The 21,960-nt window shown below is 31.2% G+C and overlaps 1 protein-coding gene across 1 annotated transcript in view; it reads left to right on the plus strand.

Annotated features, from left to right (window-relative positions):
* LOC111612750 (ganglioside-induced differentiation-associated protein 1-like) overlaps positions 1–21,674 on the plus strand; it is a 33,445-nt gene extending 11,771 nt beyond the window's left edge. Inside the window, exons 2-5 of the mRNA XM_023353996.1 lie at positions 7,735–7,924; positions 8,055–8,228; positions 11,529–11,726; positions 21,137–21,674. Of these exons, the coding sequence (XP_023209764.1) occupies positions 7,735–7,924; positions 8,055–8,228; positions 11,529–11,726; positions 21,137–21,456 (882 nt within the window). The 3' untranslated portion in view covers positions 21,457–21,674. The remainder of the gene's footprint in view (positions 1–7,734; positions 7,925–8,054; positions 8,229–11,528; positions 11,727–21,136) is intronic.
* Positions 21,675–21,960: the final 286 nt, after the last annotated feature.

A 21,960-nucleotide genomic window follows, 5' to 3' on the forward strand; every position in this document is an offset into this window, starting at 1 on the left:
ATTGTAATAATTTACAAATAAATTATTATTATTTGTAGATTACTAGATTTTTGAAATACAAATTAGTAGTAAATTTAAAAATAAATTATTTTTTATATCCATGGATTACTATCAGGTTGAGTCATAAGTAACTTCTCATGCAGCTAAGTAGAATCTATTGTTCGTATCTATCCACATTGTTTTCACTATATAGATGAGTTAGTCTTCTGTCAACTGTTTCATGTGATGCACGTTACATTAAACTGTTTTTCTTAACCTCTGAAATGGAGAGTCAAAAAGTACATATATGTCATGAAATGCTTTGGGAATTTAAACAAGGCAATAGTGCTAAGGCAACAGCTGAAAAAATGTGGAGTGTATATGGTGAAGAATTAATAACTGATCAGGTAGTTAGAAATTGGTTTGTGAAATTCCATTCTGGAGATATGACCTGAAAAGACGAACCGAGGGTGGGATGTCCTTCCAACTTTGACGACAACCTTTAAAAGCAATATTGGAGCAAAATCCATGTCAATCAACAAGAGGTATAGCAGAAAGGTTGAATACATCGCAATCAACTGTTAACCACCACCTGGAGAAATTAGGGAAAGTCAGCAAGTTAGGAGTATGGGTACCTCACAATCTCAGTGAACAGAATAAAGAAGATCGCATGTCAATCACTACAAGTCTGTTCTCATGGATAAAAATCGAGCCTTTTTTAAACATGATTATAACAGGTGATGAAAAATTGGTTACCTATAACAATATTGTCTGCAAAAGACAGTGGCGTGATAAGGATCAACTACCCCTACCAGATCCGAAAGCAAACATCCATGGCAAAAATATTTTATTGTATGTATGGTGGGATTGTCGAGGCATAATTCATCATGAGTAGTTGAAGTCAAATTTAATGATTACTGCGGATAGATATGTTCAGAAGCTGCAAAGAGTGCAAGAGAAACTCCGTGAAAAGCATCCTGCACTTGTCAATCACAAAAACATCATTCTTTTACATGACAATGCACGATCACATACAGCAAGGGTGACTCAAGAAAAAATTCTTGAGCTTGGATGGTCTGTTTTACCACACCCACCTTACTCCCCAAACCTTGCCCTGACAGACTACCTTTTCTGTTCCTTACAAAGCTTTTGGAAAAACCTTCAATTCTGAAGAGCAAGTCAGTCATGCTGTCAAAAATTTCTTCTAGTCCAAACCAACCATATTTTACAAGGAAAGAATTGATAAACTGCTAGGAAGATGGAGAAGGTCGTACATAATAGTGGTGAATAATAAATTAATATAATTTTGTTATTTAATGAAAGCAAAATAAATGTCTGATTAAAAAAAAAGGAAGTTACTTATGATTTGACCTAAATAGATTTATTTGTTTTTAACACTTTTACTTATTGAAACTTAATAATTTTTGTACCAATAAGTTTCAATTTTCATAATTAATACAATCTGACATCAGTAACCTTTTAAATACAGCCCAGCAGTTGTAATTTTATATTTGGTTAATTTTCAATGTTATTTCCCTATGTCTCACTTTTTTGGACTACAGGTATAGTGCTTAGAGTAAAAAATGTATGTGTAGAATGCACACTGTAGGGTGTAGAGGTAGTTAAAATATTTAGAGGGAGGCTTCAAAATTGAATTGTGCCTGGGGCCTCTCAATTGCTAAATCCACCACTGATACAAAATATTAATAAAGAGGAAAGATGATTGTAATATATAATTGAATATTTAAAGTTTGTTGACTGAAAATAGATAAATCAAGCAATTTCATTTTTAATTTTTTTTATCTAATTTAATTATCTAAAATCATATGAATAAATAATAAAAAAGTAGTAACTGTAATTTCAAAATTACTAAAATACCAACATATATCTCAGTAAATTGTGTCTATAATATTTACTTCTATTCATATTCTTTTAACTAATTCATTACTTAAAGTTGAATCTTTAAGTCTGTTCACATACACTTTTTCTGTCTGCAATATTTTGTTTTCCATTTATTGACAAGACTATGTCTTGTTTATAAAATCGTACTGCCCGATGTTCTTACCAGCATAGAGGTATGAAGGAGTACATGTCAAGAGTTGATATATAGCACAGAGTATTAGGTGCCCAAATCATTTGCGCATAAAAAATCCAGACTAGTAGGTAGTCAGGGGATTGAGAACTGAGTCAAAATAAAATACAAAATGGCGACCCTCTTCTACAAATAGGCAAAACAGCCACTTCACCTCACCGAAGTCAGGTAGGGGAGAGTACCATAGGGGAGAGTACCACCCACAGTCATTCTAAGAAATGAACTCTGGACCGAACACACAGTTTCTTCTATGTTAAATAAAATTTGTAATCTAATTTTGTAAATTTGGGAGTGCTTCAAATATGATGACGTTAAAACAGTTTTATGTTGTTACAAGTGGGTTTTTTTAACATTTAGTATAGTAAAATAGTAGGACCGATAAAAATTTGACGTTATATTAGAGTTGTTGTTACATTCGATGACATATTAATAAGACAAGAAAGAAAGAAAGAAATTTGATGACATTATAATTGGGTTAAACTGTATATTGTTTGTGCAAAATAAAAAAATAATTTCGGACGATACAATAGCCATGATTATTTTTTTCAAAAACGGGAACTTTTCGTTATGCATTGACAAAAATTCACCCTGGGCCGACACGCAATGGAGAGAAATTTTGAAATTAGATAGGTTAATTTCATTGAAGATGATCTCGTGATCGTGGCCAGTGAAGTTTGAACGATTGTGCCCAAAAGCAGCAATATCAAAGAAGACAGGAGAGTGAGACCTGTCTTGAGCTTCAAATTGATTCTGTCTCCGAGACATAGTCTTGTCCCAAATATGGTTTTGCTGTTTTACTTGTTACTTTTATTATTTCTTATTAAATAAAACTTATTTAATACTTTTTAAGTGTTAAAATGTCTAATTTGGCTATAACAATGAATAACTTCAAATGATTAATATGTTTTACATGTTTAAATAAGTATAAAATTTTAGTAAAACCATGTCAATACTTACTTTTTTTCATAAAAAAAAAAAAAAAAATAGAAATTATAAAATAACACAAAAACCCTAATATTTTTAGATTAACCAAGTCATCATCATGGATTACAATAATTTAAGAACAGAGTTATTTTTAAGTTGTAATACATCTTTTTGATATGCTTCATTAATACAGTCAAACCTCTGTTTTTGAATTTAATTTGTTCCTAAAAGTTGTTCAAAAAATCTATTTGTTTTCAAACCAAACAAATTTTCCTATTAGAAAAACAATATAATTTGTCTGTCAATAAATTAATCTGTTCCAGATCCCCAAAACAGTTTTTTTAATACCTTTTTAGCTGTATTTCTTGCATAAAAATGCCAAAAAATGTAATATAATATATTATTATTTATATCTGTGGCTATACCCATTTTATGTATATATTAGAAGAACAATGTTCCCTCACTGCTAACCAAAATCAAAACTATCACACAAAAAAGTGCTATAAATAGAAACTTGGCTCTGCCTGGATGAAATATAACCAAATCAATCAAGACAGACAAGTACTTTATCCAAATTTTCCAAAATATTATGTTTCAATTGCTTTGATTTAAAATTAATTAATTTTAATTTTAGTTTCGGTGTGAAATCCAGAGTTTTAATTATTATTTACCAGGTTGTTCAATAAGTTTTGTCGTTGGATAAGAGGTGGTGCTATTAGGATTCTCACTTTATTTCTCTATAAATAGTACTACTATTTCATAAACACGTGTCAAGTTTCTCATTGTATATTTGCAGCTGTTCAAATGATATTGTTTGTGCAAAATAATATCATTTGACTTGTCACTGTATTTTTTTTACAATGGAAAAAATTGAATATTGTGCAGTGATAAAATTCTTATTTTTGGAAGGTGTAGCACCAAAACAAATTCATGAACGATTGTTAAAAGTGTACAAGGACTCTTCACCTTCAATTAGAACAGTAGAAAGATGGGTTGCTGAATTTAAACGTGGTCGTACGAGTCTTGAAGACAATCCACGTGAAGGATGTCCAAAAAGTGCATCAACACCAGAAATCATAGCAAAAATACAGCATATGGTTTTGGAAGATCGTCGATTAACCGAGAGAGATTTAGTAGAAGCCCTAGGGATTTTGTTAGGCAGTGTGAGAAATATTTTGGCTGAAGTTTTAGGTTACAGAAAGCTGTGTGCACAATGGGTGCCGCATTCGCTAACTATGGAACAAAAACACATTCGAATGCAACTTTCTCAGCAACATTTGGAGCGTTTTAGAAAGGATAAAAAGGATTTTGTGTGTTGTTTCATCACTATGGATGAGACTTGGGTCTACCATCATGATCCTGAATCAAAACAAGAGGCTAAGGAGTGGTGTGAACCCGGTACTTCTGCTCCAAAGCGAGTTAGGGTCCAGAAATCAGCCAAGAAGGTGTTAGCATCAATTTTTTGGGATGCAAAAGGAATTTTGTTTGTGGATTACCTCCAAACTGGTAAAACAATAAATTCAGATTATTATTGCAACCTTTTCGACCAGCCAGATGTAAAAATTCGTGAGAAAAGACCTGGTTTAAAAAAGAAAAAAATAATTTTTCATAAAGACAACGCACCCTCTCACACAGCTCAAAAAAACATTGCGAAAATCAGTAAATTAAAATACAAATTGTTGCAACATCCTCCCTATTTGCCAGATTTAGCTCCCTCTGACTTCTGACTGTTCTCACATCTCAAAAAATCAAAAAATTCATATGTGGGAAATGATTTTCGTCGAATGAAGAGGTAATAGCAGCCGTGGAAGCCTATTTTGACAGTCTTCTGGATTCTCACTTTAGGGATGGAATCCATAATTAGAAGATCACTGGAACAAGTGTATTGAAGTTCAGGGAGATTATATTGAATAATAAAATGTATTTCAAACCATAAAATCGTGTTTTTCTTATTGAACGACAAAACTTATTGAACAACCTCGTATTTATTACTTTTAGTTTTATTTTAACTATCTATTTAGTATTTTAATTAATAAGTACAGTCGACCCCCCTATAATTACGGTCCCTATAATTACGAATCCTATAAAACTACGAAAAAATTGCTACCTGTATCCGTAAAAAATAGTAAAAGTTCCCTATAAACACCTCAAACGTCATCGGGCAACCAAACTACTTTCCCGCCGTCCGTAGCACCACGCTACGGAGAGATTTCTATCGTCTGGACAGTATTATATAAATTATATATAAATTAGGTACTGTACATATAATTATATATTAATTATATATAAATTAGGTACTGTATATATAATTATATATTAACTTATTGTAACTTTGTTATAATTAAATATATAATTTCCGCCGTCTAGCGTGGCGCCACGCTACGGAGATTTTTACGCTAACTATCGTCTGTCAGTATGTAAATTAGGTACCGTAAGTCTAATACAGTACTGTAATTTTATACATTTCTTGTGAAAGAAACATTTCTTATTCAACGGCGATTAAAATTATTTATATTAATGATGTCTCCGAAGTTCTACGAAGTTTTCACAGAAAAATAAGTTGTTAGAAATCGGCCGCTCTTTGCTGAGCTGTTCCGCGACGAAAACAATGTTGAGCAATGGCAATGTCGAATGGTGACACTCGGTAAGTAATCCTACAATTTTTTGTTTATAGCGTAGTTTATACGGATTATTCCCAAAAAATATATACGTATTTTGGAAATGTTGAGTCGGATTAGTCTAGAATCGATTAATTTTATGGAAGAAAATCTTTCAAACAGCCGTAGTCCGTAAACTTGACACGTGTCGGGTTGTGATTGGAAGGATTCGTAAGAAATCGGATTCCTAAAGAATGGAACGTATCTCTATCTTATAGGGGGGTCGACTGTATTAATATTATAATATATTAATATAATATTATATCAATAAATTTTTGTTATTAAATTTGAGTTAAGCATCTTTAAACACATATTCATAGATGTAATATACAGTATTTATTTATTAAATTGAATTTGGCAATGTCTTGCAGAGAATATATGTCATCCCCCGATTACAACAATCCCAATTAATTAAAAAACAATATGTGGTAAAAACAATGCAAGAATAACAAAAAAATCATAAAACAAATATAAAAAGTGTTTGGAGTTAAGTATCTTTTTACAAATGGCTTTGAATTTATAGAAGTCAAGGAACAATTTATCTTCAATTTTGATAGCAATTTTTTGATTACATATTATGCGAATGTCAGTTAACATGGTTTTATTAATTAATTTGATTTAAATTCATTTGCAACACTTACTGAAAAATGGTAGTAGTATCTTACCCACATGCACATTGAAATCGAATTTGAATAACATCATCATTGATGCTTCATGTCATAACATCTAATGATGTGGGTGATCTTGGTGCCACTAAGTTCTGAATAGGTAGTCCCGTTGTTGATTGGTCAGGCTGCTGACTTTTGTTAACAAAGGAAGTACAGTAAGACCCTGCTTAATGCGGGGGATGCGTTCCTAGACGACAAAGCGCTAAACGAAACAGTGTTAAATGAGGTCATTTTAACACAGTAAATAGGGAAAGGGGAACATGTGACCAAATGTAAACAGATTTTACTTTAATTTTAAGTTATTTTTATATTAATTTGCATAACAATATATGTTAAATAACACATAGACAGATGCACAGAATTGTAAAGTTCATTTTTGTGATGAAGCTTCTGAAATTCTTCTTTTTTTGTGATAAAGTCATGTAGTTTCATTTGTTGCTTTCTTTTTCTTTCCTTAAGTAAATGTCGATAGCAAGAGGTTGCATCCAAAATGCCTTGTGTTGCTTTTGCAGTTCTTTCAAAATCTGGATCATTTTGCTACAATTTTATCAATGATTTTGGTTATCATTACCAAACTTTTACTAAGGAAATCTGTAGAGAAATTCTTTGGATGCTTTGTTTTCAGAATCTCAATTTTCTAGTTCTACATGAATTCGCTGTTCTGCCAGTTCTTGAAGGTCGTCATTGGTAAGACTCTCACCAGAAACCTGCAGTAACTCCTCAATATACTGCTTGTCTATATCTCCTAGTCCTGCTGTATCAATTAGGTTGACCAAATTGTCAACCTAATGATACAGCGATAGGCTCTTCTCATTGAGAATTCTTCAATACCTCCAGCCATAACTTCTTCCACACTCTGTTCATGCATTTATGAGTTAATTTTGCCAAGCGAAGTTGATATTGCTTATGGTATCCATGATATATTTTTTCCAAAATTGCACCAAACAAACATAGATTTAAAGAAAGTATAGTGCTATGATATTGCCATCTTTTGTTGATTGTTTCATGTTTTAGAATAATCATTTTGTATACAAATTAATGAAATGTCACAATAATTTGAATCAGTGTAAATTTTTAGCTTTTTTTTATGCTTTGAGCAGACTGTGTTATATCAAATCAGCATTAATCAAGGCAATGTTAAGTATGGTCTTACTATATATTGAGTGTGTGTGTCTAATCTGTGGCCAGCTCTTGCTGAGTAATTTGTTTGACAACCAGGGCAAATATGGTGTTTAAAATTTTGTTTGTAAACTGAATTGTTCAAAAAGTGAGGCATTCAAGACCCAAGGTTTGACTGTATTTCTAACTTGAATATATGTTTAAGTATAGTAAAAATAGCATAAAACAAAAATTTTAAAATTTAACAATTTGTAATAATGGCATTTTTTCTGTTTTCATATCTATTTTCTTGTAGGTATTATTTGTTCTTCATGAAAAGAAAATCAAGTTTAAACCTTATTTAGTTGACTTAAAGGGTGAGCAATATGAATCATGGTACATGAAAATGAATCCTAAAGGAGAGGTACCAGTTCTTAAAGATGGAGAAAAAGTTATCTCTGATTCTTCACAAATAAATGATTATTTGGAGGAAAAGTATTCTAATGGTAAGATAAATAATTAAGATAGGTAATTCAATATAAATGCAGAAAATAGACAATATAAAAAATTTTTCAAATAATTATACATTAATGAATGTTGAAAATATAATTTAAAGTTAATGATTTTTTTTCAAAGAAAATCATCCTAGTCTCATTCCCAAAAAAGGAAGTGAATATGAAAAGAAGGAAAGAGAATTAAGACTTTTATTAGAGACTTTTCCATCACCAATAATAACTTTTGGATGTATCAAATTTCCAGAATTAACAGTTAATATGAAAATGAATTTATTAGAAAGAAAACTGCGATCACGTATGTACTAGAATTTTTTAATTTTTACATCTGTAGAATTTTTTCAACAGTAAAATTTTACTTAGCCAATACAATCGACTATTCCAATTTCCATTAAAACAACTTAAAACTTCTTTTGGTTATTTATAGTATAATATTTTCAAGCATTATTTGTAATATAAACATGTATATATTTATATTTTTATTCTTTTTACTAATATGAATTACTGTCAAACAAGTAATTTTAAAAAATTTTCATTTTTAAGTCAAAAATCTTGGTGAGATGCTGAGTATATAAAAAATACACTCATTCAGTGTATAGTCCACAAAAATATATTATTACAATTTTACTTCTTTTTGAGTTTATTTTACACATTGAATATCCAGATGAAAAAAATTACAGCTTAGAAATTTTAAAATCCGTCTGGGAAGTATAAGAACTTTATTTAAAAATATTTTTAAAAATTTTGTATGACTATTTCTTGGGACGAATAGGAAAAAATTATCTTTTGTTTTTTTAACTATTATTGTCTTGATCTTTCTGGTGTGTGTTCTTAATGTGGCCCTGTTAAGTATTTTTCTCAGCCTTTGTCTATATCTATTCTTTCATTTAACTTTATTTTATAACATTTTTTTAATCTCTAAATGTTCTTTTAGTCTCCTTTTTAGTATATATTTTTTCTTTTTATAATAATTTTGAGTTTTCTTTTATTTTGAAATAATGGTTATTACAGTATTCAGCTACTGCTGTGTTTTCATAATTATATTTTATAGCTCTGATATGTTTTTCTGTCCTTGTTTTAAATTAATATTTTTTTATTTGTTTAGTTTTTCTGATATAATACTATGCTAGATTGCAACTGAATTGTAATGTATAAACTATTGCTTTCTTCTTCTGTTTCAGTATTTTTATTTTATCATTTCCTCCTTCAGTTAAAATAATAGCTAGTTTTCAGATCATATCAGTTTCGGTCATCAGATCAATTTGTAAAAATATTGCTTTTTGCTTTTTAAAGTTTTTATGGTTCCTGGATGGATTTAAACATTTCCAAGAAGTCATAATGTGTTTTTGCCCTTAAATATACCAAGAATAAAATGGATACACTCAAAAGAAGTGAGTAATTTTTTATTAATATAATGTTGTTCTTGTGGACTAGACTAAGAGTAGTAGTATTTTATTCAGACAGATAGAAAAACACACACATGAAGTACTGTGTGTTCTTGCGGACTAGACTAAGTAAGATCAAGGTGTTGCAAACTAGTGGAATTGGCAAAAATGGAAGTTGCAGCCATCTTAATGGAACAGTAAATGGAGAATTTTTAAGGCAGCTATAGTGTGCATGTGATATTATGGCAACCCTACATTGTGGGAAATTTTGTGGTGAATATTGCAGTTTTACCGCTATAGGATATCTCAGTCACAAATCGCTTCCTTGTGATTATGTTCAGTGGGAATCATTTGTCATTTCACTCATAGCTCATATGATGATCATGGCCCTGACAAATTCTATTAACCAATGAAGTCCATGTTTACTTGAAAGGGGTTAACATAGATAACTGTCGTGTTTGATCTGGAAAAACTTACATGTTTATCAACAAATTCCCTTGCAACAACCAAAATTTAGTGTGATGAGGGTTCATAACAATCTTCACCATCATTGGAAAATATTTTTTGAAGAAACGCTGCATCTGGATCAGTGACATGTTCTGTCATTGCCACTAGCTAGGTATGGAGACATGCTGCAAAACATTGTCACCCCTATACTTTAACAACCAAATTGTTCAGATAACTCAATCTTTATTCAAGATGATACATCTTCATATTGGCATCAATGTGCAAAGGTTATGCATCAGCACTGCAAAGGAAAGAGTGATTATATGATCATTTTCAACATAATCTCTTTTGAGTTTTGGTTATGGAAATATTTGTTTATGAAAATGGTATTTCTAACTTAGCAGTCTCAAAAGACAGAATTTTGATATAAATGAGACAACCTCAGTAAAGCCAAGTTATATTCCACTATCAAATGTCTGCTTTAGAACAGGTAGATGAGGACATGTGCAATAAAACCATTAGTCTAATTTATTAGTTAGTTTAATATATGTGCAATTTGCATGTATAAAATTACCATATGTGATATTGTAATCTATGGAAAGTTACAACTTCTGGAATCTGTAATTGTCATACTAATTGCAATAAAATCATTGCACTTTTCTAAACATGTTAGAGAGTTTATCAAAGAAATTCAGATACTTCTTTGACAAACTATCTAATATATAGATTACAGCAACATTAGTGCCAAATTTTCCCTGATTGGAAGTTTTGGAACTAAACACTTTATTTGCAAAATCAAAATCCCACTGCCAGGAAAGTATGAATGCCAAATTTGGTTATATTGTATTTAGTGGTATACAGAGAACTAAGCACTTCCTGTTTAATGATAACCTTCCTATATATGAAATTGGAAAAGTCATTGTTATTAACTTGTTATGAATTGAATTAGCATATTTTTAATATTGTATAACATTCATTTATATGCTAGATATATCAATGATGATTTGATGTTTTGGAGAAGATGCCCTGATATTTGAGAATTTATCTGCAACATAAACATCAACCTGTACAGCCTCACCTTAAACCTGGAACAATTGTTTAAGGCATACTTCCTAGATGTTTTCTTCTCTTTTGAAAGAGATGCAGTTAAAACCAATATTTTTAGAAAACCCAGCTGCAATCTGCTCTTTTCCTGGGCCTCCCACAATCCTTTCCACTATAAATTGTCAGTGTTTAGGGCTCTGATTAGAAGGCCCTACATCATTATGAAGATGTCTGCAATAGGATGCAAGAATTTAAGTACATCAGAAAACATGCTGAATATTTTGGCTTTAAATCTAGCATCATCCAGACTGTTATAAGTTCCACTTGAAACCAAAAGTCGACATAAACCACTCTTCAAGGACTGATTTATACTCTAATGAGTATGCTAGGCCCCTCCACAATGTCTACAGTGAGACCAGTAATGCCAGTGGCAGAAGGATCTTATACAAAAGGAATCCTATTTATAAGCCACTACTAAGTGATAAAGACCTCCCAACCCGTCAACATTCTGGGAGTACAGTGGGTGATCAGTTANATTTTGTTTTCACTTTGATCCCTGAGCGTTTGTGCCCATCATTGGTCTGATAAGCCCTCACTATTATCTGCCTCACGGTTGTGGATAATTTAATTTAATTGATATAAGTAAAGTTTTAACCATGAGATTAAATTATAAAACATAAACAATTATAAAATTTTTAATAACGAATGCTTAATTATTTCAGAACTATTGGTTCATCTTAATGAAGTATTAGAAAAGATGAGCAAACGTTCAGAATTCAGAGAGAATTATTTAGAAAAGAAAGAAAAATTTAAAGTTTTGTCAGAAAAAGTGAATGATATTAATGCTGTTTTAAAAGAATTAGAAGAGGTTGAAAAAATGTTAAAACATATAGAAGAAGAGTTATCTTCACATAAAGACGGTATTGTAAAACTTTTATTTTTGTTTACATTTATCTTTTCATTCAAGAAGAATGATTTGTAAAATCATTTTATTGTTTATTCCATCAATTGATTGCAATACAGTCATGAGGCACAAATGCACTATGGATTATATGGGGTATATTTTAATTGGTGTCAAAAATTCTAAGAGTGTATATTCTCATTGACTAAACATTAAAAAAAATTCATATAAACATGGATCTAGAAACAATTTGATTTATTAAAGGTTTTTCAGGCATTTTATTTCAATAGTTAGTCAATTCATATTGCTTTAATAATTGAGTTACATAGATATATTATGTATGTTTTGTGTGTGTTGTTTTGTTGTGTACAAACATCAGTTAGTTGTGGAAGACATGCACTTCATTTATGGTCTTGCAGATGGGAATGCATTAAGAGCATGTGAACTGTATTTGGGAGGGAACTCCAACACGTCCAAGAACACACTCACAAATCCATCAACATTTGTGAGCAAAGGGCTTATTTAAGAGAAAAACCAAGAGAGGTACAAAATGATGAGCTTGAATAAATTTTGTAATAAAAGAAAATCCATCAGACAATACAAAAAAAAATTGTATTAACTCTTTAAGCCCTGAAAATTACTTCTGTAACTGCAGATGAACCTCAGACTACAAGGGGAGTTTGTGTAGCAAAACCAGTCAAACGACTGTCTCCAACTGATTTTGTCTTGAATGGATTAAACTTATTTTGGATAATTTCTTGTTTAACCTATCCCATGTTAAAATTTTTCTCCGTTGCATGTGGCCACCATGTTGAATTTTTGTCAATGTTAAGCCTAACAAAATTTTTTTTAAAATAATAATTATGGCTACTATATCGTTAAAAATTATTTTATTTTTCGTAAACAAAATAGATATATTAATAAATATAAAAACAAAAAAAATTACATTTCCAAAGTTTGTTTTAATATAAAAATTATGACACAGCGACATCTAGTATCAAAAATGTTCCAATGCAGAAACAAATATATTCAGGGTCAGCGGGGCAGGTCAAATGAGGTCTACACGAAAATATTTGGGAACAACATGGGACAGGTTAAAGAGTTAAGGGACAGAGTTAGAAAATATGATGTGGGTGATAGGGATACAGATTTTCATGGAGAATTTTATATTTGGAATATTCTCCATGCAAATCACCTATCATCTTTAATGGGTGCAAGGATTTAGAAACAGATTTTCTATCACAAAGAACATTCAGCCAATGCAATCAATGATGAAAGAGTGCTATTGTCCTTAATTTCTTGGTATTTATCTTGTTCATTGATGATTCTAATTTTGCCATGATAAGGTCTTTAAACAACATAACAACATGAATTGTAAAATTCCAAGGATTAATTCTGTTATTAAAACAATTTTGACCATACAAATATTAGTTGGAATATTAAAGAGGATTTGAACTGACCCAGAATTATTTGTATGGTCAACATTGTTTTAATAACATAACAACAACAACAATAATTGGAATGATGAGAACATTGCATCAAAATTTACTACGACAGAGCCATAAATAAAACAATTTACCACAACAGACCAGACATCACACTCATTGACAAACACAATAAAATCACATACATTATAGACATAGCCATTCCAAACACTCACAATATACAAAATACATGCACTGGAAAAATCAGCAAGTACATGGAACTCGCCCAGGAAATAAGGCATCTGTGGAGGATGGATAGGGTGCTTATTGTACCTGTCATTCTCTCCTCTACAGGTATCATACCACACACACTACACAAAAGCCTGGGAACATTACAATTGAACAGAAACACATACATCATACTACAGAAGGCCACTACTGTACATTGAATACATGCCATATTGTTAGGAAATTCCTGAATACAGACACTGACACACTTATTTAATTTTAGTTTTGTTTTGGTTGCTTTGCCTTGACTCTAGTCCAGCATAGTACACAGCCATCGGTGTCAACCGAGTATAACCCACTCAACCCAACATAATAATAATAATGTGTAGAGCCCAAACAGTTAGGAGTTGAAATTTTGTACACAGTTGGGTATGTCATGAGAATGCACACTAAGAAAGGATTTTTGGAAATTCCACCCCGCAGGGGAGAGGAAGAGGGTTAAGGATTACCATGAAGAATTTGGCTTCTACTGTACTATTTTAGATGCGTTTTGTGCTTTTGTGGGAAATCAAACATATTTTTAGACCATCTAAAAATTCTCTTGTTAGTCTTGAAAGAGGGAGACCTATTTCTTGCATCAGTTGAAAATGGGTAAAATGGGCTGTAATCTTAATCTTCGCTATCATTACTTTTTGTTTGAGCAATGCCAGGCTCATCTGCTAGTTTAATTATAACTTTCTTTTAATTACAATTTGTCTGAAAATCTGTCAATATAATATAATTATATTGACAGATTTTCAGACATAAAATCTTTAGAACTTTTATCACATTATCATGTTAATAATTTAAATATTATGAAAAACAATTTTCTGAAGTGAGTTTTAATTCTTAAATCAAAAAATTTTCCATAAAATTTACTTAATCTAAATTATGTAGTGAATTGCCATATTTATATTCATGTCCAGACTATATTGGCAAGTCACTCTTACGCACAAAAAATATTATAATTAATGATGATCTGAAGAAAGATGTACTTAAAGAATTATATGATTTAATATCATTAATTTTTATGGTACCATCTACCAGTGCTTCTGTTGAGTGCAGTTTTTCAACCATGAAGCGAATTGATACATTTGCAAGGAACACTCAGTCAGAGGAAAGATTGTCGTCACTAGTAAGGAAAGCAACCTTTATTAGAAAAAAGAGCTTTTAAATGGAATCGATGACAAGCAATTTTTATGATAAAGTAATTAATGACTTTGTGGAAAAAATTACTGAATAGAGTTAGTTTATAAAAAATAATAAAAACAAGTTCTTATATCTTGTTTCGTGTCAAGGTATCTATTTTAGAATTAAATGAACTATTTATTTTTGTCATTTCCAGTATTTGTTTAATTAAAATTTTTATGGAAACACAGCTTCCCTATCATCAAGTGTCATGGCACACCACTGGTAAATATATCAACAAAGTAGTGTTGCTTAATTTCTGAGATCTTTCATGGTGGTATGTGAGAGAGAAATATTGGGTTGTTCGGAAAGTAATTTTGTTTTTTTTCATGGCAAAAAAAAACAATATTTTTATAATAAATAAATATTTTATTGAATTATATATTGACCATTTTGGTCAAATACCTGTTGCCATAGTTTCTGTTAGTAGCATGATTCCATGTTTATAAAAGTTTTGATGTTTGCTTACAAAAAATGGATCCAAGTANTTGTTTAACCTATCCCATGTTAAAATTTTTCTCCGTTGCATGTGGCCACCATGTTGAATTTTTGTCAATGTTAAGCCTAACAAAATTTTTTTTAAAATAATAATTATGGCTACTATATCGTTAAAAATTATTTTATTTTTCGTAAACAAAATAGATATATTAATAAATATAAAAACAAAAAAAATTACATTTCCAAAGTTTGTTTTAATATAAAAATTATGACACAGCGACATCTAGTATCAAAAATGTTCCAATGCAGAAACAAATATATTCAGGGTCAGCGGGGCAGGTCAAATGAGGTCTACACGAAAATATTTGGGAACAACATGGGACAGGTTAAAGAGTTAAGGGACAGAGTTAGAAAATATGATGTGGGTGATAGGGATACAGATTTTCATGGAGAATTTTATATTTGGAATATTCTCCATGCAAATCACCTATCATCTTTAATGGGTGCAAGGATTTAGAAACAGATTTTCTATCACAAAGAACATTCAGCCAATGCAATCAATGATGAAAGAGTGCTATTGTCCTTAATTTCTTGGTATTTATCTTGTTCATTGATGATTCTAATTTTGCCATGATAAGGTCTTTAAACAACATAACAACATGAATTGTAAAATTCCAAGGATTAATTCTGTTATTAAAACAATTTTGACCATACAAATATTAGTTGGAATATTAAAGAGGATTTGAACTGACCCAGAATTATTTGTATGGTCAACATTGTTTTAATAACATAACAACAACAACAATAATTGGAATGATGAGAACATTGCATCAAAATTTACTACGACAGAGCCATAAATAAAACAATTTACCACAACAGACCAGACATCACACTCATTGACAAACACAATAAAATCACATACATTATAGACATAGCCATTCCAAACACTCACAATGTACAAAACACATGCACAGAAAAAATTAGCAAGTACACNGTACTACGACAGGAGATACACTGATTTGGTAATTCCGATAATAATAATAATAATAATAATAATAACTGACAAACACAATAAAATCACATACATTATAGACATAGCCATTCCAAACACTCACAATATACAAAATACATGCACTGGAAAAATCAGCAAGTACATGGAACTCGCCCAGGAAATAAGGCATCTGTGGAGGATGGATAGGGTGCTTATTGTACCTGTCATTCTCTCCTCTACAGGTATCATACCACACACACTACACAAAAGCCTGGGAACATTACAATTGANTGTGGAGGATGGATAGGGTGCTTATTGTACCTGTCATTCTCTCCTCTACAGGTATCATACCACACACACTACACAAAAGCCTGGGAACATTACAATTGAACAGAAACACATACATCATACTACAGAAGGCCACTACTGTACATTGAATACATGCCATATTGTTAGGAAATTCCTGAATACAGACACTGACACACTTATTTAATTTTAGTTTTGTTTTGGTTGCTTTGCCTTGACTCTAGTCCAGCATAGTACACAGCCATCGGTGTCAACCGAGTATAACCCACTCAACCCAACATAATAATAATAATGTGTAGAGCCCAAACAGTTAGGAGTTGAAATTTTGTACACAGTTGGGTATGTCATGAGAATGCACACTAAGAAAGGATTTTTGGAAATTCCACCCCGCAGGGGAGAGGAAGAGGGTTAAGGATTACCATGAAGAATTTGGCTTCTACTGTACTATTTTAGATGCGTTTTGTGCTTTTGTGGGAAATCAAACATATTTTTAGACCATCTAAAAATTCTCTTGTTAGTCTTGAAAGAGGGAGACCTATTTCTTGCATCAGTTGAAAATGGGTAAAATGGGCTGTAATCTTAATCTTCGCTATCATTACTTTTTGTTTGAGCAATGCCAGGCTCATCTGCTAGTTTAATTATAACTTTCTTTTAATTACAATTTGTCTGAAAATCTGTCAATATAATATAATTATATTGACAGATTTTCAGACATAAAATCTTTAGAACTTTTATCACATTATCATGTTAATAATTTAAATATTATGAAAAACAATTTTCTGAAGTGAGTTTTAATTCTTAAATCAAAAAATTTTCCATAAAATTTACTTAATCTAAATTATGTAGTGAATTGCCATATTTATATTCATGTCCAGACTATATTGGCAAGTCACTCTTACGCACAAAAAATATTATAATTAATGATGATCTGAAGAAAGATGTACTTAAAGAATTATATGATTTAATATCATTAATTTTTATGGTACCATCTACCAGTGCTTCTGTTGAGTGCAGTTTTTCAACCATGAAGCGAATTGATACATTTGCAAGGAACACTCAGTCAGAGGAAAGATTGTCGTCACTAGTAAGGAAAGCAACCTTTATTAGAAAAAAGAGCTTTTAAATGGAATCGATGACAAGCAATTTTTATGATAAAGTAATTAATGACTTTGTGGAAAAAATTACTGAATAGAGTTAGTTTATAAAAAATAATAAAAACAAGTTCTTATATCTTGTTTCGTGTCAAGGTATCTATTTTAGAATTAAATGAACTATTTATTTTTGTCATTTCCAGTATTTGTTTAATTAAAATTTTTATGGAAACACAGCTTCCCTATCATCAAGTGTCATGGCACACCACTGGTAAATATATCAACAAAGTAGTGTTGCTTAATTTCTGAGATCTTTCATGGTGGTATGTGAGAGAGAAATATTGGGTTGTTCGGAAAGTAATTTTGTTTTTTTTCATGGCAAAAAAAAACAATATTTTTATAATAAATAAATATTTTATTGAATTATATATTGACCATTTTGGTCAAATACCTGTTGCCATAGTTTCTGTTAGTAGCATGATTCCATGTTTATAAAAGTTTTGATGTTTGCTTACAAAAAATGGATCCAAGTAATTTTTTACATTTTCATTTCAAGTAAACATCTTACAGTTTAAAAAATTATGTAAAGATTGGAATAAGTAATAATCTGAGGGTGCCTGATCTGGCGAATGTGGTTGGTGTGATAGCACATCCCATCTAAGCTGTAACAGTTTCTGACGAGTTACCAAACTTGTGTGAAATTTGGCATTATCATGGTAAAACACTACACCTGTTTTGTTGCTCAATTCTGGCCGCCTTTTCTGTTTGATGATATTACTCAATTTGTTTACTCGATGGCAGTACACTTTCGAATCAATTGTTAAATTGTCTAGTAAAAGCTCAAAAAAAAATTTCCTTAAAATCCCACCAAAGAGAGCATCTCTCTTTAAGAACGTGGAACCCATGTATCGAGCTTTGAAAAAAAAACCAATTTGTTTCAAATAATCCTAAATGGTTCAATTCATCAAATTTAATCTCTTAGTGATTTCACGTGTTGTTATTCAGCAGTTTGCTTCAATCAGTACCTTTATTTTGTTTTCATTGGCTTCAACTGGCCATCCAGAATGTGGTGCATCTTCAATATTGAAATTGCCAGAATGAAATTTTGTAAATCAGGGGCCATATTCTGGTCACCGTCTCTCGTCTCTCACAAGCCTGTCGCTGATTGGCTAATCCAAATGATTAACCAACCAGCGACCAGCTTGTGAGAGACAAGAGACAGTGACCAGAATACGACCCCAGTTTTGGCACTGTCTTCCTCTCAACACATCTTCTCCATACATGTACTGTACCACAATTTTTTTTCTCGCTTGAACAGCATTTCGATTTTTTGGTAATAAAAAAAGCAAAATATGCTGAAAATGATGCTTTCGATTTTCCATATTTGATGGGACACTGAAAAAAAAAATTGTACAGAATCAAACAAAATTTTTTACAAATAAGCCGTTAAACGTCAAGTGTCAAAATATATAATATAATGAAAATGTGGTTTAAAATGAAATTGGCTGGTAAAAATACATCTAATTCCTCTAGTAATAAAAAAATGAAATTACTTTCCAAACAACCCAATACATTACACCTTCATCTACTTGTGTGTCTTCAATTATTTGTGTTTATCTATAATTTGAAAGTGCTAAATTAAGAGTTCCTGTTGAATATGGATTACTTTAAATTATATCATCATACTACAGTATAATGTAATCAATTTATTGATTTACAAATGAATAAAAGACAATGCAAAAGTGATAGTAAGTGCATGTAGCAAATGTGCAGTTGTATATAGTTGTCCAAATAAAACATAAATTGGGCCAACATTGTCTATTAAATAGATGATAGAACCACTATATATATATATATATATACATACATATATACACACCTTTTTGATGTCTTCTGTTGTTCATTTGGTGTGTTTAACAGTGAATCATCCAGTAAAATGTAGTGTATCTCCAAGCAGGCACATGTCATGATGTGAGAGATGAATTTCATTGGGATGTTATACCACATGCAGACATGTTAGGGGAAGCCTGGTTTGAATGCATTATTGTCTTTAGATGGTAGAGTTTCAAGGTAGATTTGAGACCATGGCAGATCTTGAAAGAGTTGAAAATCCCATCTTTCCATCACAGTAGACATGATTGGTGATGAACAATTACAGAATGTATTTGTGAATGAGCTATCCCTTGGCAGAATTCTATTGGCACGATACTCCAAACACTTGGGATATGCAAATATATGTTTGCAATGGATATGGCTCCAGGCATATAAAAGAACAAATATCACAGCAGATAAGTTTCTTGAAATAGCTTAAAAGCTGCCAACACCAAGGTCTATGGAGCTGTTGAGAAATTGTATCATAAGCAACTGGCTTTTTTACTATGCAGAGAGCATACGTAATTTAGAGTATTGAGATACCTGTCTAAATGGAGATGCTTTTTTTTAGACTGAATGAAATTCAGTCTAAAAAAAAGCATCTCCATTTAGTAATCTCCATTTCCATTTAGCATCTCCAATTAATTATTTAGTAATCTTCATTTCCATTTAGCATCTCCAATTAATTATATGTACTGTACATTCATCTACAAATACATCATGGTATTGTGAGAACCTGGGGTCAAAGGAGTGTCCCCTAATGACTGCTTAATTGGTGACAGATCGGCGAGATCCACTCATGTGGTCGTTGGATGGCAAAAAAGTAGGTAGGAGGGTCTTGCGTTTTGTCAAGTGGGGAGATCACGAATAAGTCGGTAGGTGTCTCTGCTACCAATGAATAGACAGGTACAGGTTAACGACTACAACATATATTTTATATAAAACAAAAGGATTAAATACATTAGCTGAGTACATAGTGTTTGTATACCTAGATTTGTCTATCTGCGCTTCTAACTTTATCGTGCATGTGGTGAGACTTTCACTCGAGAGAGAGAGAGTTTACAAATTTACCTCTGGTTGGTAATCTGTTCGTTTATCTTGGAAAATGTTCATGGAGAAATGGTATGACGGGCAATGTCTTTCATATAGTTCACGTCTTCAGTCCTTGTATGGCTTGTCCTGGCTATGGTCCGCCTAGGATATGGAGACTGTCAGAACTCGGCACAGTGGTGGCATATATTTCCTAGATGTCATCCAACTCCCTTTTATCGACTTTGCTTGGGGAAACGAGTCAGGTGATCGACTGTTTATCTGCAGGTATGCGGTTAAAGATGTGTCATTGATGATGTAAAATTGTTGTCATATGGGCTGACCTGTCCATATATGGTTAACTTTCTGCAACCTGCAGTCATCTGCTTCCTTGACACGTTGACCTTCTCCGTTCATTACCAAGTCCCGGTCAATGTGGCACTTGATTGTTATTTTTTTCAGCCCATTGTTGCTACTAATTGTTGATATTTGATACTTTCTCTTGGGTTGTTTTCTTTGTTTTAAGACTAAAAATTAGGCTTACCTGATCGAGTTTTTGAGGATTTCTTAAATCCTCGATCTCACAGTATATTAAAGCACCATTAGTGTTAGTGTATGTTTTATTTGGACAATGCATATAGTATTTTAACTAATAAAGCATCAATTAACATCTATTTTTAAATTTAATTTAAAATATAAAATGTCATTTAAAAAATTTACTTTTTCATTTGAAAGATTTAAATGCATCCTATTAAAAATTTTATCCTCTGATTGTATATATTACAAATTCTATATCAATAAAATATTTTTAATTTTTGAACAGAAAAAGAAGACTTGTGGCTTTTTGGTGAAAATTTCACAATGGCCGACATTCTACTCACTATAATTTTACATCGTCTCGATTATCTCGGTCTATGGGAGAAATATTTCTCAAACGGAAAAAATCCCCATTTAATAAAATATTACAATCGTGTAAAACAGAGGGAAGCTTACAAAAAAGTGTTTTGTAGTACACCAGCTCTGCTACAGTTGCTCTGTAATGAATCTACAAAAAAAGGTTTATTGGCAGCTACTGGAGTGGCAATTGCAATTGGAGTTGCTGCCACCGGAGTAATTATTTATCAAAAATTAAAGCGTATTTAATCAGATTCTCTAAATTTAAAGGGACCAAAACATCTATTCCAATAACTGAGTCTATAAAATATCTTATGCAATACTAAATGCTTAAAATTATCCAAGAATATAATTATCAATGATTTTAGAGTGGCGGTCCCAGTATAATTTTAATTATCTATAATGTTTTGGAATAATTTTTTTTAATTTATGAAAATTTTATTGTATTTTCAGATTTTAAAAAATTCATTAGGAATTTTCAAAAATGTTAAAAAGATTAAATAAATCTTGGTTTGACATCAATGAAAAATTATGCAAAATTCAAATTTCTGTAATGGTATTTTTTATATATATATATAAATTACAGTTTAAAAGTTGTTTTATTAAATGTGTTAAAGTTTATAAGGTTTTTATGATTATTGGATGAATGTTTTATGAATTGAGAATGAATAAATATCAATGCCAAAAATGTTAATTTTCTTAAATATTTTACATGTAAAATGTTTTAATGTAATTTAGTTAAAATTTCCAAGA

This window comes from Centruroides sculpturatus, unplaced genomic scaffold (genome assembly GCF_000671375.1).
Source record: "Centruroides sculpturatus isolate CEXI.00-Female unplaced genomic scaffold, Cexi_2.0 scaffold1686, whole genome shotgun sequence".
NCBI classification, from domain to species: domain Eukaryota; kingdom Metazoa; phylum Arthropoda; class Arachnida; order Scorpiones; family Buthidae; genus Centruroides; species Centruroides sculpturatus.